The 15,112-nt window shown below is 45.3% G+C and overlaps 1 protein-coding gene across 1 annotated transcript in view; it reads left to right on the forward strand.

Annotated features, from left to right (window-relative positions):
• SPTBN5 (spectrin beta, non-erythrocytic 5) overlaps nt 1-15,112 on the forward strand; it is a 113,121-nt gene that overhangs the window by 44,089 nt on the left and 53,920 nt on the right. The window contains exons 27-34 of the mRNA XM_063118453.1: nt 419-551; nt 2,808-2,953; nt 5,098-5,212; nt 6,333-6,443; nt 7,337-7,516; nt 8,257-8,460; nt 9,009-9,158; nt 12,653-14,134. Of these exons, the coding sequence (XP_062974523.1) occupies nt 419-551; nt 2,808-2,953; nt 5,098-5,212; nt 6,333-6,443; nt 7,337-7,516; nt 8,257-8,460; nt 9,009-9,158; nt 12,653-14,134 (2,521 nt within the window). The remainder of the gene's footprint in view (nt 1-418; nt 552-2,807; nt 2,954-5,097; nt 5,213-6,332; nt 6,444-7,336; nt 7,517-8,256; nt 8,461-9,008; nt 9,159-12,652; nt 14,135-15,112) is intronic.

Below are 15,112 nucleotides of genomic sequence, written 5' to 3' on the forward strand. Positions count from 1 at the left end.
GTCACACCAGCAGATCCTCTATTCCACATCAGATATTTAGAGACCTTTGCTAGGAAGACCTACAGCTAAAACCCCGCTCTCTCCCTGCCAATTCCAGTGGTGCCACTAGATCATTTGAAACCCTGGGACTGGCACTTTGACTGCTGGAAAGAAACCACCAATGTTGACCCCTCATTTTTTTAAATATAAACTCGTAACTGTTTCCATTCTTCTTTGCCTAGTATCTGTTGCTAGCTGCCTGAGGGTGATGCACCCTTAAGACTTCCCTCTGTTCCTGATGCCCAACTTTGGAACCATTGTCCTCAGCTTCATCATGATCTTGAATGTGCAGTTTCCTTGTATTTATTACAATAGTGGTATATCACAAGAACCCTTATATTCCATCACCTCTCTGTTGCCTACATCTCTCCCACAATAGGGGGAAAAGACTAGAGGAAACTCTTGCGCTGCATGAATTCCTGAGAGAATATGAGGATCTGGAGGACTGGATCTCCCAGCAGAAGCAGGTGGCCAGTTCTGATGGCTGTGGAACTGATTATGAACATGTCCTGGTACGTTCTACAAAAGTTATACTAAAATCCTTTATGCAGTGTTCTAAAATAAAGAATGTGACTTCACTGAAACAATGACATCATATTTGACAAGGGGCAGTATCCAAAGCTGACCTTGTAATGGGAATAACAACCGTTAGCACAATGGGAAGCTCTTGCTGGAAACTAGCTGAAACTACTGTGTCTGGAACAAAACAACTTAATAGAGCTCACAACAGGGAGCTCTGCTAACCTGTCCTGTCCTGAAAACGCTAGTTCCAGCTAGTTTCTGGGGTTGCTCTAGGAAGTGCTAGCTTCGCATTGTGCTAGCAGCCGTTCCCACTAGTGCATGCTGATGGACTGCAAGCATTGGATACTGCCCAAGATTTTGCAAAGCTCAGGTCTTGGGATGGAAATATCGACCAAGCTGTAATGCGTTAAAGGGTTGATCAGTGTCTTTATAAAGAGAATGTGTAATATCATTGAGAAATGGTTTTTGTTTTGTTTTTTTAGCTTTAGCAATCTAGTAATTTAGTTATTTAGCAGGCTTGGGTTGCATTGCATGCAGCTGTGCTCGTGATTACTGATTACCTTGCACCCTTTGTCACGTGTCAATGGAGAAGTGATAAGGTGAGTTCAAGAAAGTTATCTACAGATGTCGCGAGTGTCCCAACTGGGTCCGGGAATCTGGTGGACCCCTCTGCGTCCACCTGGCATGAGCATGGACCCGCTCAAGCGCACTTGAGGCCCCTACAGCACTCTACAGCCTCCCACCCTCAAGCCAAAATTGTGCACTCCCCTCCCTGCATCAATGGTGGCTGCCATTGACACAACGGCGGGGGGGGGGGAATTGCACAATTTCTGTTGCCTCTATAAATTGCACACTTCCCCCCGCTGCATCATTGGCAGCCATAAAGGCCCCATTTACACAAGGGTAAAGACGCGAATCGGTGCAAGGGTGGCTGGCTGCTGAGCGTTGCTGGGTCAAGCTTGGCCTCAGAAGGGGCTCACGCAGCCCAGCGAACGTAGGCAGATGGCGGTAGTGACAGGGCGAGAGCCTGCCAAGGCAGGCACGGGTGAGTTCACCCACCCCTAGTACAGGTCTAAGGAGACCACTTACCATGTTGAAGCAGTAACCCTGGATGAAATACACTTGACGGATAATCATTAATCAGATTGCTAATTCGATCTGCAACGCTCTTGGATTAGAAACTAAATATTATTAGACTGTCATAAACTGCGGTGTAGTGGTAAATGTTGAAGTGTCGGCACTCATCATGACCGTCTTCATAGCCACACACCCAAGGGGAGACCAAAAAAAGGCCAGCAGCTGCATTGATCAATATCAGTAAATCAGTTCTAGCAGTCTTCATCTCCACCAGGAACAGTGCTTTTGTGAAGCGAATGCCCCTTGAGACCAATTGCCATCCCAACATACTTTGCATTGCAACAGGAAACAATAGGTTGTAGTTGATGTTGTGAAAATTCATTTTCCTCCAGCTGCCATGAGGACTGTAGCTACGCTCAGAGAGAATAGGGGTTTCTCGAGAGGGTGGCTGTGCATTGCAGATGTGCCTCCCAGAGAGCCTGGCTCCACTTCCCATAAAGCTGATTTTATTTCCCAACAAGCTCTAGTAATAGTTTTTTTAAAAAATAATCTGACTCGGGTTGTGAATTAGCTGCTGCTCTTTTTGTCTTGTTTACTCATTTGATTTATTGACATCCTGCCCTTCAATCGGTTCCCAGCTTGACTTACAAAAAACTAAATGTGCAATAAAATAATAAAAACATTAAAACCCCATTATATAAAATAATTTTGCATCTGGCCAGAGGGCAGGGCTCCTGCATCTTTAACTGTTGTGATGAAGATGGAATTTCACCAGATGCTGCATGCATACAAATGAAATCTGCTGAAATTCCCTTTGCTATACAGCTGTTAAAAGTATAGGAGCCCTGTTCTCCTTTTCATATGGTCACCCTAACAAGGTCTACCCCCCAAAATCCCCACATAATATGCACTGTCGTTGTTATACAATGCATCTAAATGGAGGAGAGAGAGAGAGTTATATTCAAATTGCTAGAGGACCTGCCATCCTAGAATGAAAAGACAAGGCAAATGAGAGTGTTTGGAGCACTGCTGTTCATCACCACACTTACACAAAAATAATCATGATCTGGCACCCAAATCCACAGTTCAGATTCTGCATGGCAGGTTAAAGAGTTTATTATTCAGAAGTATCTGCCACTTAAATGTGTTTATTGCTTTTTCTTTAAAAGCGTCTTTGTGCCAAATATGAAACATTCCAGCACCAGATGGAAGTTGCTGCCAAAAGGGTTGCCTCGTGTCATCAACTAGCAGAAGATATGTTGGATCGTGGCCATTTTGAATCCAGAGAAATTCGGAAGAAGCAGAAACAGTTGCAGTAAGAGGCTCCAGCCTTCTGTCACATTGACCTTTTTCAGGGATGAGGGAGAAAGCAGGATAGTATGAAATAGCTACATCCTGAATTGATACCTTGGTACCGCAGGGCTCAGTCCTGGGCCCAGTGCTCTTCAACATTTTTATTAATGATTTGGACGAGGAGGTGCAGGGAACGCTGATCAAATTTGCAGATGACACAAAATTGGGTGGGATAGCTAATACCCTGGAAGACAGAAACAAACTTCAAAGTGATCTTGATAGGCTGGAGTGCTGGGCTGAAAACAACAGGATGAAATTTAATAGGGATAAATGCCAAGTTCTACATTTAGGAAATAGAAACCAAATGCACAGTTACAAGATGGGGGATACTTGGCTCAGCAATGCTACAAATGAGAAGGATCTTGGAATTGTTGTAGATCGCAAGCTGAATATGAGCCAACAGTGCGATATGGCTGCAAGAAAGGTAAATGTTATTTTGGGCTGCATTAAGAGAAGTATAGCTTCCAAATCACGTGAGGTACTGGTTCCTCTCTATTTGGCCCTGGTTAGGCCTCATCTAGAGTATTGCGTCCAGTTCTGGACTCCACAATTCAAGAAGGACGCAGACAAGCTGGAGCGTGTTCAGAGGGCAACCAGGATGATCAGGGGTCTGGAAACAAAGCCCTATGAAGAGAGACTGAAAGAACTGGGCATGTTTAGCCTGGAGAAGAGAAGATTGAGGGGAGACATGATAGCACTCTTCAAATACTTAAAAGGTTGTCACACAGAGGAGGTCCAGGATCTCTTCTCGATCCTCCCAGAGTGCAGGACATGGAATAATGGACTCAAGTTAAAGGAAGCCAGATTCCAGCTGGACATCAGGAAAAACTTCCTGACTGTTAGAGCAGTGCGACAATGGAATCAGTTACCTAGGGAGGTTGTGGGCTCTCCCACACTAGTGGCCTTCAAGAGGCAGCTGGACAACCATCTGTCAGGGATGCTTTAGGGTGGATTCCTGCATTGAGCAGGGGGTTGGACTCGATGGCCTTGTAGGCCCCTTCCAACTCTGCTATTCTATGATTCTATGATTGTACATTATATAATGCTGATGTGGCTCTTTCTGAAATTATCATGGAGCCAAACTATACATTACACTAATCGCATAGCATACAGCTGAGGTTTGTCTTTTTCTTTTCTTTTTTACTCTCGTGTAAGTGCACATGGCCCCAATTTGAATTGGGACCTCCACATTCTGGGAGGGGAGGTTTAATCCTACCCTCCCAAAGCGCTGTGTTCCCAATCCAAATTGCGGCCATGTGCCCTTACACTAAGGTAACACAAAAGAGAAATCTCAGCTATCCTATCAAGTAGCTTGGCTCTTAGTTTTCCTTGAACACAGTGCAGCCATTAAGGCTTATTCATTTGAAATACTGATAACCCTTTTGAATGAGACCTTCCTGCTGATTTAGCAATAACTGGAGTTAAATACCCTTTGGTTGCTAGAGCTGAGCTGTCCATGTCCAACTATGCAGAAGGATCCACCTCAATGACCCTTTAAGGCTGTGCCCATAGGGGCTGGCTTTGTCACCAGACAACTTCTCTCACTGGTTACTGGCTACAGGACCACAGGGAAGGGAAGGGAAGGGAGTCCTCTTCTAAGCCCTGCTTTGATGCACCTGCATTGGTTGCCTAGAAAACAGCCTTCCCCAACCTGATCCCTTCCAGATGGGCTGGAATACAACTCCCATCACCACCTGCCACCATGGCTATCTGGAGAGTACCATGTTCGGGAAGGCTAACCTAGAAAGAGGAGGTGCTGAAGAGGAACAGAGTTACCTATAGCCATGGTCAACAGCTAGCTTTGTTGGCGCAACTTCCCCCTCTAGGTCAGGGGTTGACAACTTGTGACCCTCCATATATTTTGGCCTACATCAGCTCTAAGCAAGGGTAAGGTATGTTGGGAGTTGTAGGCCAAGACATCTGAAGAATTTCAAGTGGCCCACCTCTGCTCCAGGCTGTTGCTGCAATTAGCGAGGCACGCAGAGTCTATAATCCCACTGTCACATGTTAAAGAGAGCTTACAGAAGATCCCTTGTCTGACGATACCCCAAAACCTGGAACCAGCCCCATTTCCATGTCACACTTTTCACCCATTTCCCTCATCAGGAACAATTGGGAGGAATTGCTGGAGATGACGGAGCTACAAGGCAAGCGACTTCAAGATGCTGAGGCAGTACACAAGTGCCAGCAAGACCTGACAGAAGCTCTCGCCCACATTGAGGTTAATATCAATTTAGAAAATAAATGGATTGGAGGCTTTGTTTCTGCCTATCTTACTGTGTCCTTTTGAGGGCCAAATTAGATGTGAGAAGACAACCACGTACTGTATATTTATTGTTTATTAAATTTCTATCTCACCTTTCCACACGAAGCACTCTAGGTGGTTAACAGCAATAAAGCATGAAATTGCAATATAATTTGTGACTTACAATGATGAAATATAATTTGTGGCCTAAGGTTATAAACGATAAAAGTGTATATCATAAAACATAGTTACCATAAAAGTGTCAAAACATATCATGAATATATTCAGAAGCAGACAAAAACAGCAGTCAATAAATTAAACTAAACCCAATGGGCAGGATCCAATGGTGCGCTTGTACTGGTAGCCGGGTTCACTCGTCCCGGTATGCATACAGCCCTCCCTGCAGCCCTGGTGTGCACTGCTGGCTGCAGTGATGTAGTACTTCCAGGGGCAAGCCACAAAATGAGCTGAACTGATCATTTCTGGAAGGGACAAGTTGCACCCTTTCCAGCAGTGAGGGCCGTGTCCATCCATGGCAGGACCAGCAGGGACACCCGCACACGTTCCAGGACCACTGGACTTGGCTGCTGGCACAAGGGCATCTTTGGATCCCGTATCTTCCCCATTCATATATAAGGCTGGTTGGTTGGTTCTCCTGGGTGAGGAGACTAAACCCATCCCTGCTTGCTTTGCCTTGCCACCCTCCATTGCATGATACACTTTTCTCCTCAACGTGGTTCACATCCACCATTGGAGGAGGGCTGGGGAGCATAGTGAGATGAGGAGGGGAGAGGATGATGCCCAGTGGTCCCCAGTTCAATCCCCAGCTTCTCAGGTACGGCCGGAAAAAGTCCTTCCTAAATTCTGGACAGTGGCTGCCATTCAGTGTTGACAATACTAAGCTAGATGGCTGACTCTTGATCAGTAGATGGTCTGACGCAGTATTAAGCAGATTCCTATGTTCCTACGGGAGGTTTAGTTCTCCTCCTCTGTTGGTTCTTCTTAATGTAAAAGACTCCCCCCCACACACACACTTTATAAGAGCAGAATTGGGCCAGGTCCGTTAACAGCAAACTTCCCCATATTGTTTCTTCAGGAGAGATCAAAGGCCATCCCTGATGACATTGCAAGAGACCTGAGTGGTGTACAGTCCCAACTCCGCAAGCATGCAACCCTTGAGCATGAACTGTTTGGGAACGAGCAACAGGTGAGATATGGAAAAGCTTTGTTGTCTTTCTTAGATACCTGCTCAGTATCTTCCCTTCTGAGCTTTGTGGCTTCATATTCCCATCAACTGGTATTAAAGCTGAAGGAGAGGTGCATCCACAACAGAAGTCCACATAAGCGGGACCCTCAGGTGGGAGGGCATTCTCAGTCCATAGCATTACAATGGGAGGGATGGGGTCGTCGATCCCTCCCCCTGCTCGCAATGGTGGTGTCTCCTGCCTCTCCTCCTTGCCTTCTGGAGGGAGAAGGTGAGTGGGTTACCAGGCTGAGCCGCATGGGGAAGGAAGAGGAGCTACTGCAGTAGCAGCAGCCACCTACTCAACCTCTTCCTCACTGCCACCAGCCCCTTGCCTGCCCAGCCATGATTTTGCCACCCTGCTTGCTGTTGCTTCTGACCAGAGAGGGAGAGCAAACTCAGCATGAGAAGGAGGACATGGGCTGGCAACATTGCTGATGGACAGATGTCAGGCTCATAGTGGAGGCAGAGAGGAAGAAGGAGTTAGCTGCTGCTGCTCCTCTTCTTTCTTGCCGCTGCTGCCTGCCTGATGAGACTGGCATCAGTGGCCAATTTCAGGCACTCTGGTCAGTGGTTGGCCCAAGGGCCCCAAGCAATGCCTGACCAGGCCGACTGCTGACACTGCGCCCAATCCAAATTCATAGCCTAGCTTTTAACGTATACGGCGTTCTGCAATATGCCTCCCAGTCCAAGCTGAGACCTGAAGAAGGTACAGTTCCCATCAGCCCCAGCCAGCATGGCCAATGGATGGGAATGATGGGAACAGTAGACTGAAGCATCTGGAGGGCACCAGGTTGGGGGAAGCTTAAAGGCTAAGTAACTCACTTCATGCCGTCTTCTCTTCCCTCTTTTTGCAGCTGCAGGAACTGGTTGATGCTGCAGATGGCGTCCTCTACCGCTGCTCCCAGAGTCAGTCGGAGGAAATACAAGCAAAGCAGCAGGCGGTGGTAGAGAACTGGGAGTCCTTACGATGTAAAGTGGAGCGATGCAGGGCACAGCTGGAACAAGCCTGCAGACTGTACCACTTTCACGCACAAGTGAGCATTTCAGTGGTGGTCTCTCTCCTTTTTTTAAAAAAAATAATTAAGGTTCTTTTCATGGGTCCATTCCACACATTTCAGAAAGTTAACCACCGGTGAATTTATTAATGCGTTGGGAGAAATGTAAAATTGTGCAGGTGACGGGGGGGGGAATGATATGTGCTCCCCGTTTGTATTAATAATGCCGTAAAGATTCAAGGCCCTGTTTGGGCCCTGTGTGAAATGGAGGGTGTCTCTGCCCAGCGGTAGCTGCTTACTGCTGTCTGTAAAAATGTGGAATGTTCTGTAGTGCAAAAAGCTTGCGACCATAATCCACCATGATAAACTAAACAGCCCAACCTTAGAATAAACGATTGCCAACACAGTTGGCATTGAAAAGTCAAAGCAGCATTGGACATTATGCAGCACTGAACGTTATACATAAACAGCCCAACATTAAAATAAATGTTTGCAAACATAGCTAGCATTGAAAAAACAAAGACAAGTCCTTGATCGAATATGTTTTCCAGGGATGTTGGGACATAAGAATCCCACTTATTTTGAATCTACACAGTTGTTCAACGGAAAAAAAATATTTGCAAATTTTCCAGCAGTTTTACAGTTCTAACAAGCAACTGTGCTTGTTTTCTGTTGCTACTTTATTTCCAACAGCAGTGGGCAGCACAGTCATGCGTTAACATGGCCAACCTAAGCCATAGTCCTTGGGCGCCATCTTTGTTTTTTGCTTCGGTTTTAAGGTACGGGACTATTCCTCCTGGGCATCTGAGATGATGAGAGAAATGGCAATTGAGGAGAAAATTCGAGATATATCTTCTAGTGGTCTGAAGATTAACCAGCACCAGCAGCTATTGTCAGAGATTCAAGCCCGTGATGAGATTTACGAACGGGTGCGCCAGCTGGGGCAAGAACTGCTGTGGGAACAGAAAACGGCAGCAAAAGAAGTACGTACAAATACATAGACTCATGCCCACACAGAACGCACCAGTGTTTCTGTAAGCAGAATTCCTACCAATGAATTGCATATGTGCTGCAGTTAGCAGGGCAAGGTGCCCCTCAGAGAAAGAATGGGGTACGAGAGCACATGTACATCCCTCCATTTGTAAAAACAGATGACCTCTTTTCAGCAAGAGCTTCAGCCCCAGTTATGGAAGGATGGCTGCATCTCTGTCTGGTCCCTGCAGATCCCACTTGGTCCCTGGACCCTAATGTTGCATAGATGGTTTCTTTGCAGCTACCATTTGTGCAACATTACCTTTATGGAAATCTCTGACCTGCCATTTCTACTCAAATGGCAGCTCACTATGGGGATGGGCAGCTACCAGACTCTCTCAGTAAGTGGGGTCCGGGGAGTCCTCTGAGGTCTGCACTCACGATATCCCCAGCCCCAACTGTATCTCTGTTAACAGCCAGGTCTAGTACATACCAAGCATCACATATCACCCCCCACAGATTATTTGATGTTGTTTTTGCTGTTGTTTTCTTCTGTCAGATCCAAGACACATTGCAGGCTCTGTTGGAAGAAAAGGGCAATGTCTACCACAAGTGGGCACAGAAGAAGGAGTGGCTGGAGAAGGTCCATCTTCTGCATCTGTTTTACAGAGACTGTGAACATCTGGAAAACATTTCCAACTCCCAGGAGGTAGGTAAACTCCCAAGCACTGAAAGCAGTCCTCATCATGCATTACTCTCACATTCATTCACGAATACAAATGTCACAAACAAATAAACTGCTTCCCTCTAAGGGCAAAGAGCAGCTTCTGGGGGGGGAGGATTTTCATTGGGACCATCGCACAGGAAGGAGAGGATTAATAACCTCTTCCACCGTCCTGACTTTGCCCCACACTCAGACACAGCTAATCGCCAGAGAGGCTGGCCTTGCTGTGTTTCTCAGGTCAAAGGACACCATTGTGTCATTCAGCAGTGGCAAAGAATGTCCCAAGCATTTAGCCAAGGCCTTACCTTCTTCAAGTGTGGAGTGTCTATTAAAGGTATCTTAATGCATCAAAATTTGATTCTTTCTGACCAGTTGGGGCTTAGGATTTTCAAACCTACTATATTTGCACCCTAAGTTTTCCACTGGATTGAAAGTGAAGTTTTTTGTCAGGCAAAACATCTGCAGAATTTCAAAGAAAGCCAAAGGGGCTTTGATAAACTAGCAAAATTTCTTTGAGTAGCTTTTGCACAGGCCAGACTTATAAATGAGGGACATTTTTGTGGAACCTTCCAGACTAATTATAGACTAAGGGTGTAATATAACATTCAAATGTATTTGCTCACTGTTGCCATGAGTCCCCCCCCCTTCATTCCCACCCATTTCTGCTATTGCTAATGTATTTAACAGTCTCATGTTGGTGGTATTTTAATATATCCCACCGTGTTGGAATTTTGGTGTTGATAACCCACAGTTTATATAATACAAATTAAGTTAGCATGTATTCATTTGAGACCTGTTTTTCTGTTAGGTCTCTCCTGCCCTCAGGGAAAAAATATATATCGTTACATGTTTTTTTAAAAAAGAATGCAGGCTAATGTGGAAATGGAATGCAAGTGACGTGGACCAGAAATAAACAGAATTGCCCAATCCCTTTGCTTATAGGGAACCTAAGTGGGTTTCCCCACATTTATATATTTGATTAATTGATTGATTATAATATATTTTTGAATCGCTTCTCCACTAATTAATCCTTGAGGCAATTTACAACAAAACCAAAAAAAGATAAAATGCAACAATCACAAAAAGGTACAACAAGGCAGACAAAATGCAGACATTACAGTAACACAGGAGAACGCTATAAAATCAATTAGCAGTGTTAATCAATGTCAGCTCTACAAAAAAAAAAAATGTTTTCTCCAGCCAGCTGAAAGGCCAATAGCAAAGGTGCTGACCTAACTTCCCTGGTTCTACAACCTAAGTGCTGCTACATAAAAGATCCTTTCTCAAGTCCACACCAATCCCATCTTTCTAGGAGATGGGGAAACAAACAGAGTAATTTAAGCATCCTGTGAGAAAGTGCTGTAAAGCTTGTGAGGGAAGCTGCTGAGAAGCTACACCAAGTATGAGACCCTACACTGCTCCTCCTCAACCTGGTGCCCTACAGATGTTTTGGATGACAACTCCAGCATTTCTGACCATTGACTATGCTAGCTGGGGCTTTGATGAGATTTGAAGGTCAAAACATCTAGCTGCTCTACACCCTGGCCACTGGAAGTCTTGCTAGCTATATACACACACTGCTACGTTATGAGATCACACACACATGTGTTTTCCCACCCATTTGAAAGCCTACCTTTGCACCAAAAATCCCATGATGTTCTCAGGATTCTGAATGCTTTGCCCAGTAAGAAAGTTTGTTTTTTGCACAATATGACTTTATGGAATTATGGGACACACATACTGTCAGGCTCCAGGCGACCCAAGCCCAGGAGAGACCTCTTCAGAAGAATTGTGATTACACAGCAAAACCCAGCTCTTCAGAAGACATGAGGCACCCTGAGGAGCTATCTCGAAGGGGTGCCTCACCTGAAGTCCTGAAGAGAATCCCTTTGACCCTATCCCAGGCCCTGCCTTGGTCCCCAACTCTTCTCCCTTGTCCCACGGTTCTGCAGAGCACAGGCAGCGGCAAACCAAGGGGGAGACTCAGAGTCATCATTGGAGTGCCCACCTGGCCACCAGAAGATGCAATTGCCCACGGTCTTCTCAGGAGGAAGTGTTTACTGGGGAGCAAGGGTTTACTAATGAAGGGGAAAGTCCCAGATGCAGCCAACGAGAAAGCAGACCCAGTTGAAAATTGCTGAACCAGGAGGAGAGATAGCCGACTGCATGTATAGAAGCTGTCTATCTTTTCCCAGACCTTTGCTGGGTTAACAGCATCCTTTGAACCACTGCTCCAGCTCCAGACACACATTCCTGGCTATGACATGGATATATTCTTTTCCTTAGTAGAGAAAGTGTTTTATGAAAAGTCTTGCACTTTTTGCCTGATCCATCTAGGCTTCAGGTGGAACGTCTGAGAAGTTACTTTCAGCAAGCAATCTGGTATTTTGGTTTGACTCAATACTGGCAGAAAGTGAGAATCCTTTAAAAAAAAATCTGACCGGGCATGGTATAATTCCTCTGTGTGTGTGTGTGTGTGTGTGTGTGTGTGTGTGTGTGTGTGTGTGTGTTTTCAACTGAGTTTTGTTGGTGGTGCCATAAAGGTTTTCTTATATTGCAGTGGATCCCAGCAGAGCCCAGCTATTCATCATTTTGCACTGCATAGGGCCCATGCTGCAGATACCTTTCTACAAAGGCTACTCCAGCAGCAGTGAATAAAGAAAAGCTTCCCGCAGGGTTCTGAATTAGAACTCTTTCCCATTCGTTCCCTGTGCCAGTGTGACAGGGTTGACCTTGTGCCAGCAGCTTAGGTTACATCCAAGTTACTTAAGCCGTCGAAAGATTTCAGCAAGGTTTAGTCTAGGATTGCTCTTTTCTAAAGTAAATAAGAGCACATATGGAGGAAATTAGGCAAACATACATCTATCTTTTTTATTACTGAGTTCTGGTGTGCCATTACTTGGAACAGTTGTAGGAAATTCTTCTAAGACCTGTTAAACAGAGATCTTGCTATTCTGAGTGCAGATAGGCAGTGGCTGAGAGAGGGAGAGAAGTGAGTACAGCTAGTTTGCTTTTAGCAGCATCAGAGCTTGTTATGATCTGTTGCTTCCAAGGCAATAGAAGCAGTGGTGAGAGTTAGCCACTTTTACCTAAAGAAATTGTAATGAGGTCAGCATTCATCTTTGGATCGCATTTCTGGCTCGCTTCCAACTTCCGCCTCATTGTTCCTAGTTCAGAGACTCCTGCCTGATCGTGTGTGGGTGTTTTTTCCCCCCCTCCTGTTTGCCGCCTGCATATTCCTATCATTTTGCAGACTGGATAAGTAGTAGTGGCAGTTAACTGAAAGGATACTACTAGCAGTTCTTCAATCGATTACGGATTTGATTTTTATAGCCTCTCTTTCCCGGAGAATCAAGAAAGAAAGAAAAATGGGAACTTCCAGGGCTAACAGAAAAAAGATCAAAATTTTGTTTTAGAACGACAGGGCACAGGAGTGCTGGCAGCGTTGGCTTTTCAGGAATTGGGATTAAACCTGCAAGATGTCATGCATGGACTTCTACAGCGAGACATCAGGCGCACCCATCTACATCTCCACTGTGGAAGTTATGCTGTCTTCCACTGGAGCAGCCCCATCATCGGCCTCCAGATCAGCTGCCTTGGGTAGCTCTTTCCAAAGGATGCCATCAGCAGACATTCTCTCGGACTCAGCCTGGTATTTTCCAGCTTGTTTACCATCCACAGAGACCTTGCCAAGAAACGGCATCTTGCCATCTCACTGTCTGTCCTCCGAGGTTTACAGCTCCAGGCTAGATATAGTCTTGGCACATTCAAATAGTTTTGGAAAAGAGAGCAGCCGTGTTAATCCTTCCGGCCTCAAGCCTGCATGTCCCACCCTTCACAGGCCTCCTCAGTGCAATGGTTACAGCAGCACTGGTGCTCAGTCCCCCCTCGCCTCTTCCAAGCGATATCCAGGAAGTGACCAGAGGGCTTGTCATTCTTCTACGGATCACGCTGGTCCTGTGCAGTTTACAGGACCTTTCTCTTCTGCGACTGCTTCAAGAGCTCTACCATGCTGGACGTCACGGTTGGACGTTTCTCTGTGTGCCATTCCAGATGCTTCACCAACGGAGAGGAAAAAACTATCTACAGCACTGGCACCTTGTAGTTCAGAGCCAATGCAGCCCAGCTACAGCCACTGCAATGCTCGACTTTCGGATCTTCATGCTTCAGTAAAACTGTATATTTCCACTTGCAGTATAGCAATAAAGCCATGCAGAGCTGCTTCTCAAGCAAGCGGTCATGCGTATTCCAGTATTCTGTTACCTCATCTGAAAAAGATTTCATCTCCATCTTCTGGTTGTAAAACAGGTCCCCAGGTGACCCATCAAGCTATCCCCTCCAGAAGCTCTGCAGATCTCCAGATTACACGATTTCATGTCACCTCTACTGCCAAGTGTCCTGGTCTTCCCCAGCAAACAGTCTCCAGAGAGATATGGTTGACTCCAGCTACAGTGTCTACAGCAGATGCTTCTGTTGGCAAAAGAACAGTCACAAATCCACATTTAGATCCAGATTTGGTTGTCTTACCGAACTGTCATTCAACTGGCAAAGAGTCTGGGAGGACTTCAAGCGCTGAGATCATTCCAACTCACCACAAGATTTCCAAAATAACCCTGATACTTGCCACCCCTTGGGCATCCTTCCCCATTAAGGTGATAAGAGAATTCAGAAAAAGCCCAGCTCCTTCTGTCTTCATCAATACTCCAGATTCAAACATGGATGGGCCATCCTTCCAAACAGATTATATTGGCTCTGGCTTCTCGCTGTCTATAAAGCCTGTTTGCTGCCCTGAACTCTACCGTTCGCAACAACTAGGTGCAAATTCAGGGCCAAACCCTTTCCAGGAACCAGACACTGTAGGGAATGCAAATCAAGATGCGCTTGCAACAAGTGTGCAGACTTGTACTACAAGGACAGCATCGCATCAGACTGGTGAGAGTGCATGGTATCCATCGATCTCTGTAAAAATCGCTTCCTTTGGAGCTGGGAGGAAAGTGGTGAAGATTTCCATTCCATTTTAGAAACTTACAAACTGTGATTTGTGAACTGAGATTTATTTTAACTAATTGTAGTATCTATTCTTACTATGCTAAAGCTCTTGCTGTTGCAGATTTTTCTAGTGGTGGTGAAGATCTCCCAAAGTATTTCTGTTTGTTTACATAAAGTGGATTTATTCCCTTACTAGGTAGGAACTGTGGACGTGTGGAGGTAGTTTCACTCTTTTCTACAGATGGTTTTGTCTCTGTTCGCAGTTTTAGATGCTAATTTGTCTGTCTTTGCTTAAATTCAGCTTCTTACAGCTTTCATATGGAACAAAATAATTATGGCTTGTTAAAATGATCCAAAATGACTTGACAATATGAGGTTTCATTGTACCCAATGGTGACAGGCCACCAGCTGGCAGAATGGATTTCTCCTCTCCCTATAGGCTCCTGTGGGCTCCCTAATCTGTTTGGAGGGCCTCTGGAGCAGATTTGGGGGCAAAGGGGGGTTGCAGGGAAAGGAGAGGAAGGGAAAATCCCATTGTGTGAATTCACGTAATGTTAGATATATCCCTCAATGAAATATGGGGTTTCAATGAAAGGAGTGTGTGTGTATGTGTGTGTGTCAGAACACTACTCATATTATTAAATTTCCCAGAGGTTTAACAATATTGTATCTTGAAAGTTGACTCATAGTTAAAGACCCCCTATGAATCCATTGCTGATAAGTGGCATATATTGGTGCTTTCAGAGCTAAACTATTCAGGGAGTTTTGTTTCTTTCTGAAAATATCATACTAGCCCATCATGTAAACTAGAGAAGGGAACACCTGGAAGCTGTAATAGGAAATTATATAATCTCTGGTGGAGGTTAATTTAAGTTTTTTCCACCCCATCGATAGCCTAGCAGAAAGAGGCCAATATGAAAAATAAAAAGCATTGTTCTATTTTGCATGCT

Source organism: Elgaria multicarinata, chromosome 2 (genome assembly GCF_023053635.1).
Source record: "Elgaria multicarinata webbii isolate HBS135686 ecotype San Diego chromosome 2, rElgMul1.1.pri, whole genome shotgun sequence".
NCBI lineage: Eukaryota > Metazoa > Chordata > Lepidosauria > Squamata > Anguidae > Elgaria > Elgaria multicarinata.